Raw genomic sequence first — 23,377 nt, 5'->3', positions numbered from 1 at the left:
GAGGGACCCTGAGCTACATTCTTGCCCACTGCTCCAGCTTTCCTCTGGGCTTTCATCCCCCGTTGACAGCTCGAAGAGGCTGGAGATGTCCCAGAGGCTCTCGTCCTCGGAGCAGGCCTGGTCCTCCCTCTCTGCCACTGGCAGCACTGCCCCCGCTGCTGCCCCGGCCCACTGCCCACGGAGGGCTTCCAGATGGCTTGGGAAGGGGCTGGGGGGACAGCAGGGGCTTTGCAGGGCAGAGTCCTGCCTCTCTGACCCTGCTGCTGCGGATGTTCCTGCTCTGGCTGCCTCCCTACCTTGTTCCACCTCCCTCTGTGGCTCCGGCTTCTGGCCACGTCGCCGCATCCCAACCGCCAGCCTGCTGCGGGCGGCGCGTGCCACGCGCTGCAGGGTGCCCAGCACAGCGCGGCCGCGGCCTCTGGGGCTGCGTGGGGCAGCTGCCTGGCTCTCTGCCCCTGCTGCTCTCACCTGCTCAGCTGCGGCAGCAGCAGAAGAGGCGCTCTTCTCCTCTTCCTGCGCTGCTGCCTGCGTCTGCCAGTTGTCCACCTGCGGCGAGGAGGAGGAGGAGAAGGCGCTGTGAGAGGCAGGCGGTTGCCATGGCACGGCAGGCCCCTCCGTGCCCACAAGCCCAGCCCTGGCCCCAAGGCAGCTCTCTGCTCCCCCATCCTTCACCTTGTGCTTCCTCTGCCAGCTCGACAGCCACTTGCGTGGCTGCAAGTCAGTGAACTTCTTCGTCGTCCACATCTTCCGCGTCGGCTACTTCCTCTGCCGCTGAGGTCCCCGAGAGAGATGCTGCCTCGTGAGACAGATGCTCTCCTGGGAGAAAGAGGGTACTGCAGGGCTCTGCCCTCCTAAATAGCCTCCCGGGCAGGGCGGGGCCCCGCGCTGTCACAATGGCCCGCGGGCCCAAGGAGGCCCCGCATCACAAAGGGCCCGGCAACGCGCCGCCGCTGTCACAATGGGCCGTTTCCCGGCGCCCCGAGGACGGCAGCGCAGGGGGCGCACAACTGGCTGCGGCTGGCTGCAACTACTTGCAACCGCCTGTGCCCGGCACAAGGCTCCCCCGCTTTCCCCTCACAGACGCTCCAGCCGGCCCCAGCCAACAGCTCCCGCACGGCCCCGCTGCCCGCGGCCTCCCCGCACTTCAGCCCTGTCTGCATCCCGCAGCTGGCGCTGCCACCGCCCTGGGCAGCCAGCCGTGGCCGCGGGATGTCCCAGGCTCGGAGAGACAAGTCACTTGTGGCTCGAATTGCCTTGCGAAGGTTTCGGGATTGCCAACCAGCACGCCCTTCTGTGCACAACTGGCAATAAAGCAAACCCCTCGACCGCGTGTGTGTGGATCGGCCTCTTGCACTCAGCGGGAAAGAACCCGCTTTGGGACAACGGGGGGTCCTGGGGACTTGCGGGGGCAGGACACGTGCTGTGCAGCTCAGCGTCTCTGCCCACACTGCTGGGGGAACTGGGCCCCTCCTGGCAACCAGTGCGGGGCTTCAGCAACACGGCCGGCTACAAGGGCCCAACCCAGACAGCGTGCCCTTGGCTGGCTTTCCTGCTTTCCTGAGACAGCTTTTTCTCCTTCTTTCTTCCCCGTGGGACACCGCTTGCTCTCAGATTTCTTGCCCTTGGCACAGCTCTAGGAGGCTGCAGATGTCCCAGAGCCACTGCCATCAGGCCCCATCCTGGGGGCTCGGGGCCACTGGCAGCACTGCCTCCACTGCTGCCCCTGCCCGCTGCCCACTGCGAGCTTCCAATGGCCTTGGCGACGGCCTGGAGGTCCAGCAGGAAAAGTTGGGCGGAGTCAGAGCCTTTGCCCACAGGGGAGGCCTTCTGATGGGAGAGCTGGGCCATTGACTGTGGGGCTGCACCGTTGAAGGTGCCAGGGCTCTGCCCATGCCTGGCGCTGGAAGGAAACTCAGCTCCCCTCCTGCCCAGTGCTCCAGCTTGGCTGTGGGTTTTCTTCCCCTTTGGGACAGCTCTAGCAGCATGCAGATGGAAACAAAGTAACCAGAGGGTAGAACATCCTAGCTAGCACTCCTAGATCCGGGGGAGATCCACCTAACACCAATCCCCAGAGGTCAGAGCCACCAGCACCAAAGGGCCGCCTGGTGCTGCTTTTCTTTGCTCTGGCCTCCTGTGGCCACTGCCGCCCCTCAGGCAGCGCTTCCAGGGTGCCAGCCATTCTCAGACTGGCTTAGGGGCTGCGGGGGCTGTGCTGTGGGTCGGTGCTCCCGGGCTGCTTCGGACTTCAGCTGCTCCAGGCAGCAGCTCCAAGAGCCTCCCAAGGAGGCTCCAAGGGGCTGCATTGGGGCAGGGCATCCTTTCACCCTCCTGCCATTCCACCTCTCCATTCCCCACACGGACACACTTGACTTGCTCAGTCCCCTCTGGCACCGCCGGCCGGGATCCCCCCACTCACAGGCCCAGCCCCGTGTGGCCACTCTGCCCCAGCCCGCAGCAGGACTTCCCCCTCTCCTCCACACATCCCTCCCACCCCAGGCAGCGCCCTTCTCCTTCGCCCCACCCAACGCACGCCGGCCCCAGCAACTAAAAGCCTTGGGTCTTCAGGAGGCTTTCTTGCCCCCAAATCAAGGACTACAGCCTGACCAAAAGAACCACCAGCGCTGCTTGTGGATCAAACCACTAGTTTTATTTCAAGAAAGGCATCTAGATATTCTGTTGTCCTTTAGCAGCGGCCCAGCCCCGCAAGACACCTCTTCCAAGAACTCCTCCTTCTAAAAGGGAGGGCAGCAACACACGAACTTCGGGAGATCCTGAAAAACTAACTTCTACTTCCAAGAAAGGAAGACCCACTCGCTGGCTGTTCCCCAGCTCTGCTTACAGACGTCCCTGGGCTGCCTTCAGCCTCCAGGACAGCTCTATTGCACACACCCGCACCAAGGGACACAGCTCAGCTGCCTAAGGAACAAGTCCTAGCCCAACCCCCAAATATTATTCGCTTTCAAAACACAACCTTCCTGAGCCTTTTCTTTCCAAACCAATCTTTATTTTAAACTTCCACAAGTCTATCTTAAATACTAGGCTCTCCTAGGTCAGCGCCCATGCTAAAGCACCCTTTGTCATTTTGGTCATGAAACGGGACTAGAAAGCATGAGGCGGCCTTTAGCTTGTCCTTTGAAATTCCAGTGGAGAGCACTGCTAACACCTAGCCCTACTTTATCCTACGCAACTTAACTCGACTAATTCTTCCCTACCCCTACTTTAACCTAAAAAACTTAAGGGGACTTCTTCCTATTTCGGGGAACGGAAACAAGGACAGGTGGCCTGGGAGGATGGGGACAAGGGGAGGGAAGCTGGGGACAAGGGTGGGAAAGCCAAGGCCCGGCTCGACTGGAGTCTGGCCGGAGCTCTTCAGGAGAACAGGAAGGGCCTCTACAGCTATCTTGCTAAAGACGGACTAGGGATAAGGTGGGCCCTCTCCAGAAGGAACTGGCAGACGTGGCTGTCCGGCACAAAGAGAAGGCTGAGGCTCTCGATGCCTTCTGTGCTTCAGCCTTGGACAGCAAGCGCTCCAGCCACGCCGCCCGAGTGGAGAAAGGCAAAGGCAGGGACTGGCAGAAGAAGAGCCCAAGTCCCCTGCAGCAGAGGATCAGGTTGGAGAGCGTGTAAGGAACCTGAATGTGCACAAGGCACCCGCTGAGGTTCATCCCCAGGTCCTGAGGGAGCTGGCAGACAAAGGGGCTAGTCCACTGCCCATGGTTTTGGAGCAATGGTGGCAGTCAGGTGAAGTCCTGGAGGACTGGGCAAAGGGCAATCCGAGCCAAGAGACCAGCAGGACTGGCCCCACCACTGAGCCCTGGGCGACACCACTGGTGACCGGCCATCAGGTGGATGTCAGTCTGGTCACCACCACAGCTTGGGAGCCGCCATCCCATCCCGCCAGGCAGGGCCAGCGGAACGCCCTGCCCAGAGCCCAGAGTGCCTCCCTGAAGAGAGAGGGCCGCTGTGCTGAGAGAGCTGTAGGTGAGGGCTTGACTTGCCAGCGCTCCAAAGACTGTCCGTCCCACGCCAGCAAGTCGTCCTCCCAGCAAGTGGCCCCCCTGAGGGTCTGCAGTTGCCCCAAGTTCTTCTTTGGGCTTTGTCTCGTTGGAAAAAGGCCTCTTCCTTCAAGTGCAGCTGCAGGTGGTAAGGCCACGTGCCAGCCTGCCCCCAGCAGCTCAGTCCGTGGAGGTGGAGGTGGAGGTGGCTGAGGAAGAGTCCCAGGGCTCTGCCCACTCCTCAGACGGGAGGGAGCCAGAGCTACTTGCTCCGCCAGTACTCCAGCTTCGGGCTGTGTTTTCTTGCCCTTGGCAGCGCTCTAAGAGGCTGGAGATGTCCCAGAGACTCTCATCCTCAGAGCAGGCCCCCTCCTGGCTCTGTGGCAGGGGCAGGACCGTCTCTGCTGCTGCCCCTGCCCGCTGCCCCCTGCCAGCTTCCAGCTGGCCCGGCGAGAGGCTGGGGGGGCGGCAGGGGCCGCGCAGGGCAGCTGCCTGGCTCTCTGCCCCTGCTGCTGGGGCTGTTGCCAGCATGGCTGCATCCATGCCTTGAGCCGGGTGCTGCTGTTCCCCCGGCCGCCGGCCCCGTCGCCGGATCACAGCTGCGATCCTGCTCAGGGTGGCACGTGCCGTGCGCTGCAGCGTGTCCAGCACGGCGGGGCAGCAGCCTGTGGGGCGCTGCGGGGCAGCAGCCGTTGGCCGGCTGTGCCTGGGACCCGCCGGGGCAGGAGATGTGCCGCGCGGGTCCCCGACTGCCTCTTGGGCCGCCTCTGCGCAGATGACGCAGGGACATTTGGGCCCTTCCGGGCCAGCAGGCTGAGGCTCCAGCAGCACCGGAATGAGGGAGGGCTTGACCCAGATGGTGTATATTTGGACGCCTTGCCCTTTGTTCTCTGACAGCTCCTCGCCGTGGCTGTCTTCTTCCGGGGACAGCGGTGGGTCTGCGTTTTCTTGCCCTCGGGACTCCCTGGAGACGTGCGGGAGCCCTGCCCACTGCCCACTGGGAGCTGACAGCTGGCTTGGCGAGGGGCTGGGGGGGCAGGCGTCCGGGCTCGGGGCCTGTGGCCTGGTGGAAGGGCTGCCGAGGCACGGGCGAACTGGGGCACGGGCTGTCGCTGTGGGCACTTGAAGGCCCCAGGGCTCTGACCATGCCTCCCGTGGCATGGGCACGGGGAGCCTCTTTTCTCTCCTCCTCCACCTTTGGTCTCCGCTGCGTTCTTCTTGGGGCAGCTCTAGGAGGCTGCAGATGTCTGAGAGCTCCTCGCAGCACGCCCCATCCTCGCTCGCTGCCACTGGCAGGACGGCCTCGGCTGCTGTCCCTGCCCACTGCCCACTGAGAGCTTCCAGGTCACTTGGCAAGGGGCTGAGGGCGCAGCGGTCTGGAAAGCCGTCCGGGGTGGGGGTCTTTGCCCTGGTGGAAGGGCTTGTGAGACTGAGCCCTGGGCCGTGGACTGGGGTTGTGCCTGCTTGAGAGCTCCCGGGCTCTGCCCATGCCTGGCACGGGAGGGACCCTGAGCTACATTCTTGCCCACTGCTCCAGCTTTCCTCTGGGCTTTCATCCCCCGTTGACAGCTCGAAGAGGCTGGAGATGTCCCAGAGGCTCTCGTCCTCGGAGCAGGCCTGGTCCTCCCTCTCTGCCACTGGCAGCACTGCCCCCGCTGCTGCCCCGGCCCACTGCCCACGGAGGGCTTCCAGATGGCTTGGGAAGGGGCTGGGGGGACAGCAGGGGCTTTGCAGGGCAGAGTCCTGCCTCTCTGACCCTGCTGCTGCGGATGTTCCTGCTCTGGCTGCCTCCCTACCTTGTTCCACCTCCCTCTGTGGCTCCGGCTTCTGGCCACGTCGCCGCATCCCAACCGCCAGCCTGCTGCGGGCGGCGCGTGCCACGCGCTGCAGGGTGCCCAGCACAGCGCGGCCGCGGCCTCTGGGGCTGCGTGGGGCAGCTGCCTGGCTCTCTGCCCCTGCTGCTCTCACCTGCTCAGCTGCGGCAGCAGCAGAAGAGGCGCTCTTCTCCTCTTCCTGCGCTGCTGCCTGCGTCTGCCAGTTGTCCACCTGCGGCGAGGAGGAGGAGGAGAAGGCGCTGTGAGAGGCAGGCGGTTGCCATGGCACGGCAGGCCCCTCCGTGCCCACAAGCCCAGTCCTGGCCCCAAGGCAGCTCTCTGCTCCCCCATCCTTCACCTTGTGCTTCCTCTGCCAGCTCGACAGCCACTTGCGTGGCTGCAAGTCGGTGAACTTCTTCGTCGTCCACATCTTCCGCGTCGGCTACTTCCTCTGCCGCTGAGGTCCCCGAGAGAGATGCTGCCTCGTGAGACAGATGCTCTCCTGGGAGAAAGAGGGTACTGCAGGGCTCTGCCCTCCTAAATAGCCTCCCGGGCAGGGCGGGGCCCCGCGCTGTCACAATGGCCCGCGGGCCCAAGGAGGCCCCGCATCACAAAGGGCCCGGCAACGCGCCGCCGCTGTCACAATGGGCCGTTTCCCGGCGCCCCGAGGACGGCAGCGCAGGGGGCGCACAACTGGCTGCGGCTGGCTGCAACTACTTGCAACCGCCTGTGCCCGGCACAAGGCTCCCCCGCTTTCCCCTCACAGACGCTCCAGCCGGCCCCAGCCAACAGCTCCCGCACGGCCCCGCTGCCCGCGGCCTCCCCGCACTTCAGCCCTGTCTGCATCCCGCAGCTGGCGCTGCCACCGCCCTGGGCAGCCAGCCGTGGCCGCGGGATGTCCCAGGCTCGGAGAGACAAGTCACTTGTGGCTCGAATTGCCTTGCGAAGGTTTCGGGATTGCCAACCAGCACGCCCTTCTGTGCACAACTGGCAATAAAGCAAACCCCTCGACCGCGTGTGTGTGGATCGGCCTCTTGCACTCAGCGGGAAAGAACCCGCTTTGGGACAACGGGGGGTCCTGGGGACTTGCGGGGGCAGGACACGTGCTGTGCAGCTCAGCGTCTCTGCCCACACTGCTGGGGGAACTGGGCCCCTCCTGGCAACCAGTGCGGGGCTTCAGCAACACGGCCGGCTACAAGGGCCCAACCCAGACAGCGTGCCCTTGGCTGGCTTTCCTGCTTTCCTGAGACAGCTTTTTCTCCTTCTTTCTTCCCCGTGGGACACCGCTTGCTCTCAGATTTCTTGCCCTTGGCACAGCTCTAGGAGGCTGCAGATGTCCCAGAGCCACTGCCATCAGGCCCCATCCTGGGGGCTCGGGGCCACTGGCAGCACTGCCTCCACTGCTGCCCCTGCCCGCTGCCCACTGCGAGCTTCCAATGGCCTTGGCGACGGCCTGGAGGTCCAGCAGGAAAAGTTGGGCGGAGTCAGAGCCTTTGCCCACAGGGGAGGCCTTCTGATGGGAGAGCTGGGCCATTGACTGTGGGGCTGCACCGTTGAAGGTGCCAGGGCTCTGCCCATGCCTGGCGCTGGAAGGAAACTCAGCTCCCCTCCTGCCCAGTGCTCCAGCTTGGCTGTGGGTTTTCTTCCCCTTTGGGACAGCTCTAGCAGCATGCAGATGGAAACAAAGTAACCAGAGGGTAGAACATCCTAGCTAGCACTCCTAGATCCGGGGGAGATCCACCTAACACCAATCCCCAGAGGTCAGAGCCACCAGCACCAAAGGGCCGCCTGGTGCTGCTTTTCTTTGCTCTGGCCTCCTGTGGCCACTGCCGCCCCTCAGGCAGCGCTTCCAGGGTGCCAGCCATTCTCCGACTGGCTTAGGGGCTGCGGGGGCTGTGCTGTGGGGCGGTGCTCCCGGGCTGCTTCGGACTTCAGCTGCTCCAGGCAGCAGCTCCAAGAGCCTCCCAAGGAGGCTCCAAGGGGCTGCATTGGGGCAGGGCATCCTTTCACCCTCCTGCCATTCCACCTCTCCATTCCCCACACGGACACACTTGACTTGCTCAGTCCCCTCTGGCACCGCCGGCCGGGATCCCCCCACTCACAGGCCCAGCCCCGTGTGGCCACTCTGCCCCAGCCCGCAGCAGGACTTCCCCCTCTCCTCCACGCATCCCTCCCACCCCAGGCAGCGCCCTTCTCCTTCGCCCCACCCAACGCACGCCGGCCCCAGCAACTAAAAGCCTTGGGTCTTCAGGAGGCTTTCTTGCCCCCAAATCAAGGACTACAGCCTGACCAAAAGAACCACCAGCGCTGCTTGTGGATCAAACCACTAGTTTTATTTCAAGAAAGGCATCTAGATATTCTGTTGTCCTTTAGCAGCGGCCCAGCCCCGCAAGACACCTCTTCCAAGAACTCCTCCTTCTAAAAGGGAGGGCAGCAACACACGAACTTCGGGAGATCCTGAAAAACTAACTTCTACTTCCAAGAAAGGAAGACCCACTCGCTGGCTGTTCCCCAGCTCTGCTTACAGACGTCCCTGGGCTGCCTTCAGCCTCCAGGACAGCTCTATTGCACACACCCGCACCAAGGGACACAGCTCAGCTGCCTAAGGAACAAGTCCTAGCCCAACCCCCAAATATTATTCGCTTTCAAAACACAACCTTCCTGAGCCTTTTCTTTCCAAACCAATCTTTATTTTAAACTTCCACAAGTCTATCTTAAATACTAGGCTCTCCTAGGTCAGCGCCCATGCTAAAGCACCCTTTGTCATTTTGGTCATGAAACGGGACTAGAAAGCATGAGGCGGCCTTTAGCTTGTCCTTTGAAATTCCAGTGGAGAGCACTGCTAACACCTAGCCCTACTTTATCCTACGCAACTTAACTCGACTAATTCTTCCCTACCCCTACTTTAACCTAAAAAACTTAAGGGGACTTCTTCCTATTTCGGGGAACGGAAACAAGGACAGGTGGCCTGGGAGGATGGGGACAAGGGGAGGGAAGCTGGGGACAAGGGTGGGAAAGCCAAGGCCCGGCTCGACTGGAGTCTGGCCGGAGCTCTTCAGGAGAACAGGAAGGGCCTCTACAGCTATCTTGCTAAAGACGGACTAGGGATAAGGTGGGCCCTCTCCAGAAGGAACTGGCAGACGTGGCTGTCCGGCACAAAGAGAAGGCTGAGGCTCTCGATGCCTTCTGTGCTTCAGCCTTGGACAGCAAGCGCTCCAGCCACGCCGCCCGAGTGGAGAAAGGCAAAGGCAGGGACTGGCAGAAGAAGAGCCCAAGTCCCCTGCAGCAGAGGATCAGGTTGGAGAGCGTGTAAGGAACCTGAATGTGCACAAGGCACCCGCTGAGGTTCATCCCCAGGTCCTGAGGGAGCTGGCAGACAAAGGGGCTAGTCCACTGCCCATGGTTTTGGAGCAATGGTGGCAGTCAGGTGAAGTCCTGGAGGACTGGGCAAAGGGCAATCCGAGCCAAGAGACCAGCAGGACTGGCCCCACCACTGAGCCCTGGGCGACACCACTGGTGACCGGCCATCAGGTGGATGTCAGTCTGGTCACCACCACAGCTTGGGAGCCGCCATCCCATCCCGCCAGGCAGGGCCAGCGGAACGCCCTGCCCAGAGCCCAGAGTGCCTCCCTGAAGAGAGAGGGCCGCTGTGCTGAGAGAGCTGTAGGTGAGGGCTTGACTTGCCAGCGCTCCAAAGACTGTCCGTCCCACGCCAGCAAGTCGTCCTCCCAGCAAGTGGCCCCCCTGAGGGTCTGCAGTTGCCCCAAGTTCTTCTTTGGGCTTTGTCTCGTTGGAAAAAGGCCTCTTCCTTCAAGTGCAGCTGCAGGTGGTAAGGCCACGTGCCAGCCTGCCCCCAGCAGCTCAGTCCGTGGAGGTGGAGGTGGAGGTGGCTGAGGAAGAGTCCCAGGGCTCTGCCCACTCCTCAGACGGGAGGGAGCCAGAGCTACTTGCTCCGCCAGTACTCCAGCTTCGGGCTGTGTTTTCTTGCCCTTGGCAGCGCTCTAAGAGGCTGGAGATGTCCCAGAGACTCTCATCCTCAGAGCAGGCCCCCTCCTGGCTCTGTGGCAGGGGCAGGACCGTCTCTGCTGCTGCCCCTGCCCGCTGCCCCCTGCCAGCTTCCAGCTGGCCCGGCGAGAGGCTGGGGGGGCGGCAGGGGCCGCGCAGGGCAGCTGCCTGGCTCTCTGCCCCTGCTGCTGGGGCTGTTGCCAGCATGGCTGCATCCATGCCTTGAGCCGGGTGCTGCTGTTCCCCCGGCCGCCGGCCCCGTCGCCGGATCACAGCTGCGATCCTGCTCAGGGTGGCACGTGCCGTGCGCTGCAGCGTGTCCAGCACGGCGGGGCAGCAGCCTGTGGGGCGCTGCGGGGCAGCAGCCGTTGGCCGGCTGTGCCTGGGAGCCGCCGGGGCAGGAGATGTGCCGCGCGGGTCCCCGACTGCCTCTTGGGCCGCCTCTGCGCAGATGACGCAGGGACATTTGGGCCCTTCCGGGCCAGCAGGCTGAGGCTCCAGCAGCACCGGAATGAGGGAGGGCTTGACCCAGATGGTGTATATTTGGACGCCTTGCCCTTTGTTCTCTGACAGCTCCTCGCCGTGGCTGTCTTCTTCCGGGGACAGCGGTGGGTCTGCGTTTTCTTGCCCTCGGGACTCCCTGGAGACGTGCGGGAGCCCTGCCCACTGCCCACTGGGAGCTGACAGCTGGCTTGGCGAGGGGCTGGGGGGGCAGGCGTCCGGGCTCGGGGCCTGTGGCCTGGTGGAAGGGCTGCCGAGGCACGGGCGAACTGGGGCACGGGCTGTCGCTGTGGGCACTTGAAGGCCCCAGGGCTCTGACCATGCCTCCCGTGGCATGGGCACGGGGAGCCTCTTTTCTCTCCTCCTCCACCTTTGGTCTCCGCTGCGTTCTTCTTGGGGCAGCTCTAGGAGGCTGCAGATGTCTGAGAGCTCCTCGCAGCACGCCCCATCCTCGCTCGCTGCCACTGGCAGGACGGCCTCGGCTGCTGTCCCTGCCCACTGCCCACTGAGAGCTTCCAGGTCACTTGGCAAGGGGCTGAGGGCGCAGCGGTCTGGAAAGCCGTCCGGGGTGGGGGTCTTTGCCCTGGTGGAAGGGCTTGTGAGACTGAGCCCTGGGCCGTGGACTGGGGTTGTGCCTGCTTGAGAGCTCCCGGGCTCTGCCCATGCCTGGCACGGGAGGGACCCTGAGCTACATTCTTGCCCACTGCTCCAGCTTTCCTCTGGGCTTTCATCCCCCGTTGACAGCTCGAAGAGGCTGGAGATGTCCCAGAGGCTCTCGTCCTCGGAGCAGGCCTGGTCCTCCCTCTCTGCCACTGGCAGCACTGCCCCCGCTGCTGCCCCGGCCCACTGCCCACGGAGGGCTTCCAGATGGCTTGGGAAGGGGCTGGGGGGACAGCAGGGGCTTTGCAGGGCAGAGTCCTGCCTCTCTGACCCTGCTGCTGCGGATGTTCCTGCTCTGGCTGCCTCCCTACCTTGTTCCACCTCCCTCTGTGGCTCCGGCTTCTGGCCACGTCGCCGCATCCCAACCGCCAGCCTGCTGCGGGCGGCGCGTGCCACGCGCTGCAGGGTGCCCAGCACAGCGCGGCCGCGGCCTCTGGGGCTGCGTGGGGCAGCTGCCTGGCTCTCTGCCCCTGCTGCTCTCACCTGCTCAGCTGCGGCAGCAGCAGAAGAGGCGCTCTTCTCCTCTTCCTGCGCTGCTGCCTGCGTCTGCCAGTTGTCCACCTGCGGCGAGGAGGAGGAGGAGAAGGCGCTGTGAGAGGCAGGCGGTTGCCATGGCACGGCAGGCCCCTCCGTGCCCACAAGCCCAGCCCTGGCCCCAAGGCAGCTCTCTGCTCCCCCATCCTTCACCTTGTGCTTCCTCTGCCAGCTCGACAGCCACTTGCGTGGCTGCAAGTCGGTGAACTTCTTCGTCGTCCACATCTTCCGCGTCGGCTACTTCCTCTGCCGCTGAGGTCCCCGAGAGAGATGCTGCCTCGTGAGACAGATGCTCTCCTGGGAGAAAGAGGGTACTGCAGGGCTCTGCCCTCCTAAATAGCCTCCCGGGCAGGGCGGGGCCCCGCGCTGTCACAATGGCCCGCGGGCCCAAGGAGGCCCCGCATCACAAAGGGCCCGGCAACGCGCCGCCGCTGTCACAATGGGCCGTTTCCCGGCGCCCCGAGGACGGCAGCGCAGGGGGCGCACAACTGGCTGCGGCTGGCTGCAACTACTTGCAACCGCCTGTGCCCGGCACAAGGCTCCCCCGCTTTCCCCTCACAGACGCTCCAGCCGGCCCCAGCCAACAGCTCCCGCACGGCCCCGCTGCCCGCGGCCTCCCCGCACTTCAGCCCTGTCTGCATCCCGCAGCTGGCGCTGCCACCGCCCTGGGCAGCCAGCCGTGGCCGCGGGATGTCCCAGGCTCGGAGAGACAAGTCACTTGTGGCTCGAATTGCCTTGCGAAGGTTTCGGGATTGCCAACCAGCACGCCCTTCTGTGCACAACTGGCAATAAAGCAAACCCCTCGACCGCGTGTGTGTGGATCGGCCTCTTGCACTCAGCGGGAAAGAACCCGCTTTGGGACAACGGGGGGTCCTGGGGACTTGCGGGGGCAGGACACGTGCTGTGCAGCTCAGCGTCTCTGCCCACACTGCTGGGGGAACTGGGCCCCTCCTGGCAACCAGTGCGGGGCTTCAGCAACACGGCCGGCTACAAGGGCCCAACCCAGACAGCGTGCCCTTGGCTGGCTTTCCTGCTTTCCTGAGACAGCTTTTTCTCCTTCTTTCTTCCCCGTGGGACACCGCTTGCTCTCAGATTTCTTGCCCTTGGCACAGCTCTAGGAGGCTGCAGATGTCCCAGAGCCACTGCCATCAGGCCCCATCCTGGGGGCTCGGGGCCACTGGCAGCACTGCCTCCACTGCTGCCCCTGCCCGCTGCCCACTGCGAGCTTCCAATGGCCTTGGCGACGGCCTGGAGGTCCAGCAGGAAAAGTTGGGCGGAGTCAGAGCCTTTGCCCACAGGGGAGGCCTTCTGATGGGAGAGCTGGGCCATTGACTGTGGGGCTGCACCGTTGAAGGTGCCAGGGCTCTGCCCATGCCTGGCGCTGGAAGGAAACTCAGCTCCCCTCCTGCCCAGTGCTCCAGCTTGGCTGTGGGTTTTCTTCCCCTTTGGGACAGCTCTAGCAGCATGCAGATGGAAACAAAGTAACCAGAGGGTAGAACATCCTAGCTAGCACTCCTAGATCCGGGGGAGATCCACCTAACACCAATCCCCAGAGGTCAGAGCCACCAGCACCAAAGGGCCGCCTGGTGCTGCTTTTCTTTGCTCTGGCCTCCTGTGGCCACTGCCGCCCCTCAGGCAGCGCTTCCAGGGTGCCAGCCATTCTCAGACTGGCTTAGGGGCTGCGGGGGCTGTGCTGTGGGGCGGTGCTCCCGGGCTGCTTCGGACTTCAGCTGCTCCAGGCAGCAGCTCCAAGAGCCTCCCAAGGAGGCTCCAAGGGGCTGCATTGGGGCAGGGCATCCTTTCACCCTCCTGCCATTCCACCTCTCCATTCCCCACACGGACACACTTGACTTGCTCAGTCCCCTCTGGCACCGCCGGCCGGGATCCCCCCACTCACAGGCCCAGCCCCGTGTGGCCACTCTGCCCCAGCCCGCAGCAGGACTTCCCCCTCTCCTCCACACATCCCTCCCACCCCAGGCAGCGCCCTTCTCCTTCGCCCCACCCAACGCACGCCGGCCCCAGCAACTAAAAGCCTTGGGTCTTCAGGAGGCTTTCTTGCCCCCAAATCAAGGACTACAGCCTGACCAAAAGAACCACCAGCGCTGCTTGTGGATCAAACCACTAGTTTTATTTCAAGAAAGGCATCTAGATATTCTGTTGTCCTTTAGCAGCGGCCCAGCCCCGCAAGACACCTCTTCCAAGAACTCCTCCTTCTAAAAGGGAGGGCAGCAACACACGAACTTCGGGAGATCCTGAAAAACTAACTTCTACTTCCAAGAAAGGAAGACCCACTCGCTGGCTGTTCCCCAGCTCTGCTTACAGACGTCCCTGGGCTGCCTTCAGCCTCCAGGACAGCTCTATTGCACACACCCGCACCAAGGGACACAGCTCAGCTGCCTAAGGAACAAGTCCTAGCCCAACCCCCAAATATTATTCGCTTTCAAAACACAACCTTCCTGAGCCTTTTCTTTCCAAACCAATCTTTATTTTAAACTTCCACAAGTCTATCTTAAATACTAGGCTCTCCTAGGTCAGCGCCCATGCTAAAGCACCCTTTGTCATTTTGGTCATGAAACGGGACTAGAAAGCATGAGGCGGCCTTTAGCTTGTCCTTTGAAATTCCAGTGGAGAGCACTGCTAACACCTAGCCCTACTTTATCCTACGCAACTTAACTCGACTAATTCTTCCCTACCCCTACTTTAACCTAAAAAACTTAAGGGGACTTCTTCCTATTTCGGGGAACGGAAACAAGGACAGGTGGCCTGGGAGGATGGGGACAAGGGGAGGGAAGCTGGGGACAAGGGTGGGAAAGCCAAGGCCCGGCTCGACTGGAGTCTGGCCGGAGCTCTTCAGGAGAACAGGAAGGGCCTCTACAGCTATCTTGCTAAAGACGGACTAGGGATAAGGTGGGCCCTCTCCAGAAGGAACTGGCAGACGTGGCTGTCCGGCACAAAGAGAAGGCTGAGGCTCTCGATGCCTTCTGTGCTTCAGCCTTGGACAGCAAGCGCTCCAGCCACGCCGCCCGAGTGGAGAAAGGCAAAGGCAGGGACTGGCAGAAGAAGAGCCCAAGTCCCCTGCAGCAGAGGATCAGGTTGGAGAGCGTGTAAGGAACCTGAATGTGCACAAGGCACCCGCTGAGGTTCATCCCCAGGTCCTGAGGGAGCTGGCAGACAAAGGGGCTAGTCCACTGCCCATGGTTTTGGAGCAATGGTGGCAGTCAGGTGAAGTCCTGGAGGACTGGGCAAAGGGCAATCCGAGCCAAGAGACCAGCAGGACTGGCCCCACCACTGAGCCCTGGGCGACACCACTGGTGACCGGCCATCAGGTGGATGTCAGTCTGGTCACCACCACAGCTTGGGAGCCGCCATCCCATCCCGCCAGGCAGGGCCAGCGGAACGCCCTGCCCAGAGCCCAGAGTGCCTCCCTGAAGAGAGAGGGCCGCTGTGCTGAGAGAGCTGTAGGTGAGGGCTTGACTTGCCAGCGCTCCAAAGACTGTCCGTCCCACGCCAGCAAGTCGTCCTCCCAGCAAGTGGCCCCCCTGAGGGTCTGCAGTTGCCCCAAGTTCTTCTTTGGGCTTTGTCTCGTTGGAAAAAGGCCTCTTCCTTCAAGTGCAGCTGCAGGTGGTAAGGCCACGTGCCAGCCTGCCCCCAGCAGCTCAGTCCGTGGAGGTGGAGGTGGAGGTGGCTGAGGAAGAGTCCCAGGGCTCTGCCCACTCCTCAGACGGGAGGGAGCCAGAGCTACTTGCTCCGCCAGTACTCCAGCTTCGGGCTGTGTTTTCTTGCCCTTGGCAGCGCTCTAAGAGGCTGGAGATGTCGCAGAGACTCTCATCCTCAGAGCAGGCCCCCTCCTGGCTCTGTGGCAGGGGCAGGACCGTCTCTGCTGCTGCCCCTGCCCGCTGCCCCCTGCCAGCTTCCAGCTGGCCCGGCGAGAGGCTGGGGGGGCGGCAGGGGCCGCGCAGGGCAGCTGCCTGGCTCTCTGCCCCTGCTGCTGGGGCTGTTGCCAGCATGGCTGCATCCATGCCTTGAGCCGGGTGCTGCTGTTCCCCCGGCCGCCGGCCCCGTCGCCGGATCACAGCTGTGATCCTGCTCAGGGTGGCACGTGCCGTGCGCTGCAGCGTGTCCAGCACGGCGGGGCAGCAGCCTGTGGGGCGCTGCGGGGCAGCAGCCGTTGGCCGGCTGTGCCTGGGACCCGCCGGGGCAGGAGATGTGCCGCGCGGGTCCCCGACTGCCTCTTGGGCCGCCTCTGCGCAGATGACGCAGGGACATTTGGGCCCTTCCGGGCCAGCAGGCTGAGGCTCCAGCAGCACCGGAATGAGGGAGGGCTTGACCCAGATGGTGTATATTTGGACGCCTTGCCCTTTGTTCTCTGACAGCTCCTCGCCGTGGCTGTCTTCTTCCGGGGACAGCGGTGGGTCTGCGTTTTCTTGCCCTCGGGACTCCCTGGAGACGTGCGGGAGCCCTGCCCACTGCCCACTGGGAGCTGACAGCTGGCTTGGCGAGGGGCTGGGGGGGCAGGCGTCCGGGCTCGGGGCCTGTGGCCTGGTGGAAGGGCTGCCGAGGCACGGGCGAACTGGGGCACGGGCTGTCGCTGTGGGCACTTGAAGGCCCCAGGGCTCTGACCATGCCTCCCGTGGCATGGGCACGGGGAGCCTCTTTTCTCTCCTCCTCCACCTTTGGTCTCCGCTGCGTTCTTCTTGGGGCAGCTCTAGGAGGCTGCAGATGTCTGAGAGCTCCTCGCAGCACGCCCCATCCTCGCTCGCTGCCACTGGCAGGACGGCCTCGGCTGCTGTCCCTGCCCACTGCCCACTGAGAGCTTCCAGGTCACTTGGCAAGGGGCTGAGGGCGCAGCGGTCTGGAAAGCCGTCCGGGGTGGGGGTCTTTGCCCTGGTGGAAGGGCTTGTGAGACTGAGCCCTGGGCCGTGGACTGGGGTTGTGCCTGCTTGAGAGCTCCCGGGCTCTGCCCATGCCTGGCACGGGAGGGACCCTGAGCTACATTCTTGCCCACTGCTCCAGCTTTCCTCTGGGCTTTCATCCCCCGTTGACAGCTCGAAGAGGCTGGAGATGTCCCAGAGGCTCTCGTCCTCGGAGCAGGCCTGGTCCTCCCTCTCTGCCACTGGCAGCACTGCCCCCGCTGCTGCCCCGGCCCACTGCCCACGGAGGGCTTCCAGATGGCTTGGGAAGGGGCTGGGGGGACAGCAGGGGCTTTGCAGGGCAGAGTCCTGCCTCTCTGACCCTGCTGCTGCGGATGTTCCTGCTCTGGCTGCCTCCCTACCTTGTTCCACCTCCCTCTGTGGCTCCGGCTTCTGGCCACGTCGCCGCATCCCAACCGCCAGCCTGCTGCGGGCGGCGCGTGCCACGCGCTGCAGGGTGCCCAGCACAGCGCGGCCGCGGCCTCTGGGGCTGCGTGGGGCAGCTGCCTGGCTCTCTGCCCCTGCTGCTCTCACCTGCTCAGCTGCGGCAGCAGCAGAAGAGGCGCTCTTCTCCTCTTCCTGCGCTGCTGCCTGCGTCTGCCAGTTGTCCACCTGCGGCGAGGAGGAGGAGGAGAAGGCGCTGTGAGAGGCAGGCGGTTGCCATGGCACGGCAGGCCCCTCCGTGCCCACAAGCCCAGCCCTGGCCCCAAGGCAGCTCTCTGCTCCCCCATCCTTCACCTTGTGCTTCCTCTGCCAGCTCGACAGCCACTTGCGTGGCTGCAAGTCGGTGAACTTCTTCGTCGTCCACATCTTCCGCGTCGGCTACTTCCTCTGCCGCTGAGGTCCCCGAGAGAGATGCTGCCTCGTGAGACAGATGCTCTCCTGGGAGAAAGAGGGTACTGCAGGGCTCTGCCCTCCTAAATAGCCTCCCGGGCAGGGCGGGGCCCCGCGCTGTCACAATGGCCCGCGGGCCCAAGGAGGCCCCGCATCACAAAGGGCCCGGCAACGCGCCGCCGCTGTCACAATGGGCCGTTTCCCGGCGCCCCGAGGACGGCAGCGCAGGGGGCGCACAACTGGCTGCGGCTGGCTGCAACTACTTGCAACCGCCTGTGCCCGGCACAAGGCTCCCCCGCTTTCCCCTCACAGACGCTCCAGCCGGCCCCAGCCAACAGCTCCCGCACGGCCCCGCTGCCCGCGGCCTCCCCGCACTTCAGCCCTGTCTGCATCCCGCAGCTGGCGCTGCCACCGCCCTGGGCAGCCAGCCGTGGCCGCGGGATGTCCCAGGCTCGGAGAGACAAGTCACTTGTGGCTCGAATTGCCTTGCGAAGGTTTCGGGATTGCCAACCAGCACGCCCTTCTGTGCACAACTGGCAATAAAGCAAACCCCTCGACCGCGTGTGTGTGGATCGGCCTCTTGCACTCAGCGGGAAAGAACCCACTTTGGGACAACGGGGGGTCCTGGGGACTTGCGGGGGCAGGACACGTGCTGTGCAGCTCAGCGTCTCTGCCCACACTGCTGGGGGAACTGGGCCCCTCCTGGCAACCAGTGCGGGGCTTCAGCAACACGGCCGGCTACAAGGGCCCAACCCAGACAGCGTGCCCTTGGCTGGCTTTCCTGCTTTCCTGAGACAGCTTTTTCTCCTTCTTTCTTCCCCGTGGGACACCGCTTGCTCTCAGATTTCTTGCCCTTGGCACAGCTCTAGGAGGCTGCAGATGTCCCAGAGCCACTGCCATCAGGCCCCATCCTGGGGGCTCGGGGCCACTGGCAGCACTGCCTCCACTGCTGCCCCTGCCCGCTGCCCACTGCGAGCTTCCAATGGCCTTGGCGACGGCCTGGAGGTCCAGCAGGAAAAGTTGGGCGGAGTCAGAACCTTTGCCCACAGGGGAGGCCTTCTGATGGGAGAGCTGGGCCATTGACTGTGGGGCTGCACCGTTGAAGGTGCCAGGGCTCTGCCCATGCCTGGCGCTGGAAGGAAACTCAGCTCCCCTCCTGCCCAGTGCTCCAGCTTGGCTGTGGGTTTTCTTCCCCTTTGGGACAGCTCTAGCAGCATGCAGATGGAAACAAAGTAACCAGAGGGTAGAACATCCTAGCTAGCACTCCTAGATCCGGGGGAGATCCACCTAACACCAATCCCCAGAGGCCAGAGCCACCAGCACCAAAGGGCCGCCTGGTGCTGCTTTTCTTTGCTCTGGCCTCCTGTGGCCACTGCCGCCCCTCAGGCAGCGCTTCCAGGGTGCCAGCCATTCTCAGACTGGCTTAGGGGCTGCGGGGGCTGTGCTGTGGGGCGGTGCTCCCGGGCTGCTTCGGACTTCAGCTGCTCCAGGCAGCAGCTCCAAGAGCCTCCCAAGGAGGCTCCAAGGGGCTGCATTGGGGCAGGGCATCCTTTCACCCTCCTGCCATTCCACCTCTCCATTCCCCACACGGACACACTTGACTTGCTCAGTCCCCTCTGGCACCGCCGGCCGGGATCCCCCCACTCACAGGCCCAGCCCCGTGTGGCCACTCTGCCCCAGCCCGCAGCAGGACTTCCCCCTCTCCTCCACGCATCCCTCCCACCCCAGGCAGCGCCCTTCTCCTTCGCCCCACCCAACGCACGCCGGCCCCAGCAACTAAAAGCCTTGGGTCTTCAGGAGGCTTTCTTGCCCCCAAATCAAGGACTACAGCCTGACCAAAAGAACCACCAGCGCTGCTTGTGGATCAAACCACTAGTTTTATTTCAAGAAAGGCATCTAGATATTCTGTTGTCCTTTAGCAGCGGCCCAGCCCCGCAAGACACCTCTTCCAAGAACTCCTCCTTCTAAAAGGGAGGGCAGCAACACACGAACTTCGGGAGATCCTGAAAAACTAACTTCTACTTCCAAGAAAGGAAGACCCACTCGCTGGCTGTTCCCCAGCTCTGCTTACAGACGTCCCTGGGCTGCCTTCAGCCTCCAGGACAGCTCTATTGCACACACCCGCACCAAGGGACACAGCTCAGCTGCCTAAGGAACAAGTCCTAGCCCAACCCCCAAATATTATTCGCTTTCAAAACACAACCTTCCTGAGCCTTTTCTTTCCAAACCAATCTTTATTTTAAACTTCCACAAGTCTATCTTAAATACTAGGCTCTCCTAGGTCAGCGCCCATGCTAAAGCACCCTTTGTCATTTTGGTCATGAAACGGGACTAGAAAGCATGAGGCGGCCTTTAGCTTGTCCTTTGAAATTCCAGTGGAGAGCACTGCTAACACCTAGCCCTACTTTATCCTACGCAACTTAACTCGACTAATTCTTCCCTACCCCTACTTTAACCTAAAAAACTTAAGGGGACTTCTTCCTATTTCGGGGAACGGAAACAAGGACAGGTGGCCTGGGAGGATGGGGACAAGGGGAGGGAAGCTGGGGACAAGGGTGGGAAAGCCAAGGCCCGGCTCGACTGGAGTCTGGCCGGAGCTCTTCAGGAGAACAGGAAGGGCCTCTACAGCTATCTTGCTAAAGACGGACTAGGGATAAGGTGGGCCCTCTCCAGAAGGAACTGGCAGACGTGGCTGTCCGGCACAAAGAGAAGGCTGAGGCTCTCGATGCCTTCTGTGCTTCAGCCTTGGACAGCAAGCGCTCCAGCCACGCCGCCCGAGTGGAGAAAGGCAAAGGCAGGGACTGGCAGAAGAAGAGCCCAAGTCCCCTGCAGCAGAGGATCAGGTTGGAGAGCGTGTAAGGAACCTGAATGTGCACAAGGCACCCGCTGAGGTTCATCCCCAGGTCCTGAGGGAGCTGGCAGACAAAGGGGCTAGTCCACTGCCCATGGTTTTGGAGCAATGGTGGCAGTCAGGTGAAGTCCTGGAGGACTGGGCAAAGGGCAATCCGAGCCAAGAGACCAGCAGGACTGGCCCCACCACTGAGCCCTGGGCGACACCACTGGTGACCGGCCATCAGGTGGATGTCAGTCTGGTCACCACCACAGCTTGGGAGCCGCCATCCCATCCCGCCAGGCAGGGCCAGCGGAACGCCCTGCCCAGAGCCCAGAGTGCCTCCCTGAAGAGAGAGGGCCGCTGTGCTGAGAGAGCTGTAGGTGAGGGCTTGACTTGCCAGCGCTCCAAAGACTGTCCGTCCCACGCCAGCAAGTCGTCCTCCCAGCAAGTGGCCCCCCTGAGGGTCTGCAGTTGCCCCAAGTTCTTCTTTGGGCTTTGTCTCGTTGGAAAAAGGCCTCTTCCTTCAAGTGCAGCTGCAGGTGGTAAGGCCACGTGCCAGCCTGCCCCCAGCAGCTCAGTCCGTGGAGGTGGAGGTGGAGGTGGCTGAGGAAGAGTCCCAGGGCTCTGCCCACTCCTCAGACGGGAGGGAGCCAGAGCTACTTGCTCCGCCAGTACTCCAGCTTCGGGCTGTGTTTTCTTGCCCTTGGCAGCGCTCTAAGAGGCTGGAGATGTCGCAGAGACTCTCATCCTCAGAGCAGGCCCCCTCCTGGCTCTGTGGCAGGGGCAGGACCGTCTCTGCTGCTGCCCCTGCCCGCTGCCCCCTGCCAGCTTCCAGCTGGCCCGGCGAGAGGCTGGGGGGGCGGCAGGGGCCGCGCAGGGCAGCTGCCTGGCTCTCTGCCCCTGCTGCTGGGGCTGTTGCCAGCATGGCTGCATCCATGCCTTGAGCCGGGTGCTGCTGTTCCCCCGGCCGCCGGCCCCGTCGCCGGATCACAGCTGTGATCCTGCTCAGGGTGGCACGTGCCGTGCGCTGCAGCGTGTCCAGCACGGCGGGGCAGCAGCCTGTGGGGCGCTGCGGGGCAGCAGCCGTTGGCCGGCTGTGCCTGGGACCCGCCGGGGCAGGAGATGTGCCGCGCGGGTCCCCGACTGCCTCTTGGGCCGCCTCTGCGCAGATGACGCAGGGACATTTGGGCCCTTCCGGGCCAGCAGGCTGAGGCTCCAGCAGCACCGGAATGAGGGAGGGCTTGACCCAGATGGTGTATATTTGGACGCCTTGCCCTTTGTTCTCTGACAGCTCCTCGCCGTGGCTGTCTTCTTCCGGGGACAGCGGTGGGTCTGCGTTTTCTTGCCCTCGGGACTCCCTGGAGACGTGCGGGAGCCCTGCCCACTGCCCACTGGGAGCTGACAGCTGGCTTGGCGAGGGGCTGGGGGGGCAGGCGTCCGGGCTCGGGGCCTGTGGCCTGGTGGAAGGGCTGCCGAGGCACGGGCGAACTGGGGCACGGGCTGTCGCTGTGGGCACTTGAAGGCCCCAGGGCTCTGACCATGCCTCCCGTGGCATGGGCACGGGGAGCCTCTTTTCTCTCCTCCTCCACCTTTGGTCTCCGCTGCGTTCTTCTTGGGGCAGCTCTAGGAGGCTGCAGATGTCTGAGAGCTCCTCGCAGCACGCCCCATCCTCGCTCGCTGCCACTGGCAGGACGGCCTCGGCTGCTGTCCCTGCCCACTGCCCACTGAGAGCTTCCAGGTCACTTGGCAAGGGGCTGAGGGCGCAGCGGTCTGGAAAGCCGTCCGGGGTGGGGGTCTTTGCCCTGGTGGAAGGGCTTGTGAGACTGAGCCCTGGGCCGTGGACTGGGGTTGTGCCTGCTTGAGAGCTCCCGGGCTCTGCCCATGCCTGGCACGGGAGGGACCCTGAGCTACATTCTTGCCCACTGCTCCAGCTTTCCTCTGGGCTTTCATCCCCCGTTGACAGCTCGAAGAGGCTGGAGATGTCCCAGAGGCTCTCGTCCTCGGAGCAGGCCTGGTCCTCCCTCTCTGCCACTGGCAGCACTGCCCCCGCTGCTGCCCCGGCCCACTGCCCACGGAGGGCTTCCAGATGGCTTGGGAAGGGGCTGGGGGGACAGCAGGGGCTTTGCAGGGCAGAGTCCTGCCTCTCTGACCCTGCTGCTGCGGATGTTCCTGCTCTGGCTGCCTCCCTACCTTGTTCCACCTCCCTCTGTGGCTCCGGCTTCTGGCCACGTCGCCGCATCCCAACCGCCAGCCTGCTGCGGGCGGCGCGTGCCACGCGCTGCAGGGTGCCCAGCACAGCGCGGCCGCGGCCTCTGGGGCTGCGTGGGGCAGCTGCCTGGCTCTCTGCCCCTGCTGCTCTCACCTGCTCAGCTGCGGCAGCAGCAGAAGAGGCGCTCTTCTCCTCTTCCTGCGCTGCTGCCTGCGTCTGCCAGTTGTCCACCTGCGGCGAGGAGGAGGAGGAGAAGGCGCTGTGAGAGGCAGGCGGTTGCCATGGCACGGCAGGCCCCTCCGTGCCCACAAGCCCAGCCCTGGCCCCAAGGCAGCTCTCTGCTCCCCCATCCTTCACCTTGTGCTTCCTCTGCCAGCTCGACAGCCACTTGCGTGGCTGCAAGTCGGTGAACTTCTTCGTCGTCCACATCTTCCGCGTCGGCTACTTCCTCTGCCGCTGAGGTCCCCGAGAGAGATGCTGCCTCGTGAGACAGATGCTCTCCTGGGAGAAAGAGGGTACTGCAGGGCTCTGCCCTCCTAAATAGCCTCCCGGGCAGGGCGGGGCCCCGCGCTGTCACAATGGCCCGCGGGCCCAAGGAGGCCCCGCATCACAAAGGGCCCGGCAACGCGCCGCCGCTGTCACAATGGGCCGTTTCCCGGCGCCCCGAGGACGGCAGCGCAGGGGGCGCACAACTGGCTGCGGCTGGCTGCAACTACTTGCAACCGCCTGTGCCCGGCACAAGGCTCCCCCGCTTTCCCCTCACAGACGCTCCAGCCGGCCCCAGCCAACAGCTCCCGCACGGCCCCGCTGCCCGCGGCCTCCCCGCACTTCAGCCCTGTCTGCATCCCGCAGCTGGCGCTGCCACCGCCCTGGGCAGCCAGCCGTGGCCGCGGGATGTCCCAGGCTCGGAGAGACAAGTCACTTGTGGCTCGAATTGCCTTGCGAAGGTTTCGGGATTGCCAACCAGCACGCCCTTCTGTGCACAACTGGCAATAAAGCAAACCCCTCGACCGCGTGTGTGTGGATCGGCCTCTTGCACTCAGCGGGAAAGAACCCACTTTGGGACAACGGGGGGTCCTGGG

The 23,377-nt window shown here is 63.7% G+C and overlaps 4 protein-coding genes across 4 annotated transcripts; all 4 read right to left on the bottom strand.

The window, feature by feature from the left end:
• Positions 1-953: 953 nt before the first annotated feature.
• On the bottom strand, positions 954-6,488 carry LOC135408899 (uncharacterized). Its single transcript, XM_064643832.1, has 3 exons — positions 6,168-6,488; positions 4,488-6,041; positions 954-1,253 (listed from the first exon to the last, which is right to left on the bottom strand). Exons 1-3 carry the CDS (start codon positions 6,237-6,239, stop codon positions 954-956), a joined length of 1,926 nt encoding a protein of 641 aa, XP_064499902.1. The 5' UTR covers positions 6,240-6,488.
• On the bottom strand, positions 6,449-11,983 carry LOC135408898 (uncharacterized). The gene is made up of 3 exons (XM_064643831.1): positions 11,663-11,983; positions 10,016-11,536; positions 6,449-6,748 (listed from the first exon to the last, which is right to left on the bottom strand). The coding sequence occupies exons 1-3, from the start codon at positions 11,732-11,734 to the stop codon at positions 6,449-6,451; spliced, it is 1,893 nt and encodes a 630-aa protein (XP_064499901.1). The 5' UTR covers positions 11,735-11,983.
• Positions 11,944-17,478, bottom strand: LOC135408897 (uncharacterized). Its single transcript, XM_064643830.1, has 3 exons — positions 17,158-17,478; positions 15,511-17,031; positions 11,944-12,243 (listed from the first exon to the last, which is right to left on the bottom strand). Exons 1-3 carry the CDS (start codon positions 17,227-17,229, stop codon positions 11,944-11,946), a joined length of 1,893 nt encoding a protein of 630 aa, XP_064499900.1. The 5' UTR covers positions 17,230-17,478.
• Positions 17,439-22,973, bottom strand: LOC135408896 (uncharacterized). The gene is made up of 3 exons (XM_064643829.1): positions 22,653-22,973; positions 21,006-22,526; positions 17,439-17,738 (listed from the first exon to the last, which is right to left on the bottom strand). The coding sequence occupies exons 1-3, from the start codon at positions 22,722-22,724 to the stop codon at positions 17,439-17,441; spliced, it is 1,893 nt and encodes a 630-aa protein (XP_064499899.1). The 5' UTR covers positions 22,725-22,973.
• Positions 22,974-23,377: the final 404 nt, after the last annotated feature.

The sequence above is a fragment of the Pseudopipra pipra genome, unplaced genomic scaffold (assembly GCF_036250125.1).
Source record: "Pseudopipra pipra isolate bDixPip1 unplaced genomic scaffold, bDixPip1.hap1 HAP1_SCAFFOLD_84, whole genome shotgun sequence".
NCBI classification, from domain to species: Eukaryota; Metazoa; Chordata; class Aves; order Passeriformes; family Pipridae; genus Pseudopipra; species Pseudopipra pipra.
The sequence above is the reverse complement of the archived record's forward strand: the minus strand, read 5'-3'. Positions and strand labels throughout refer to the sequence as shown.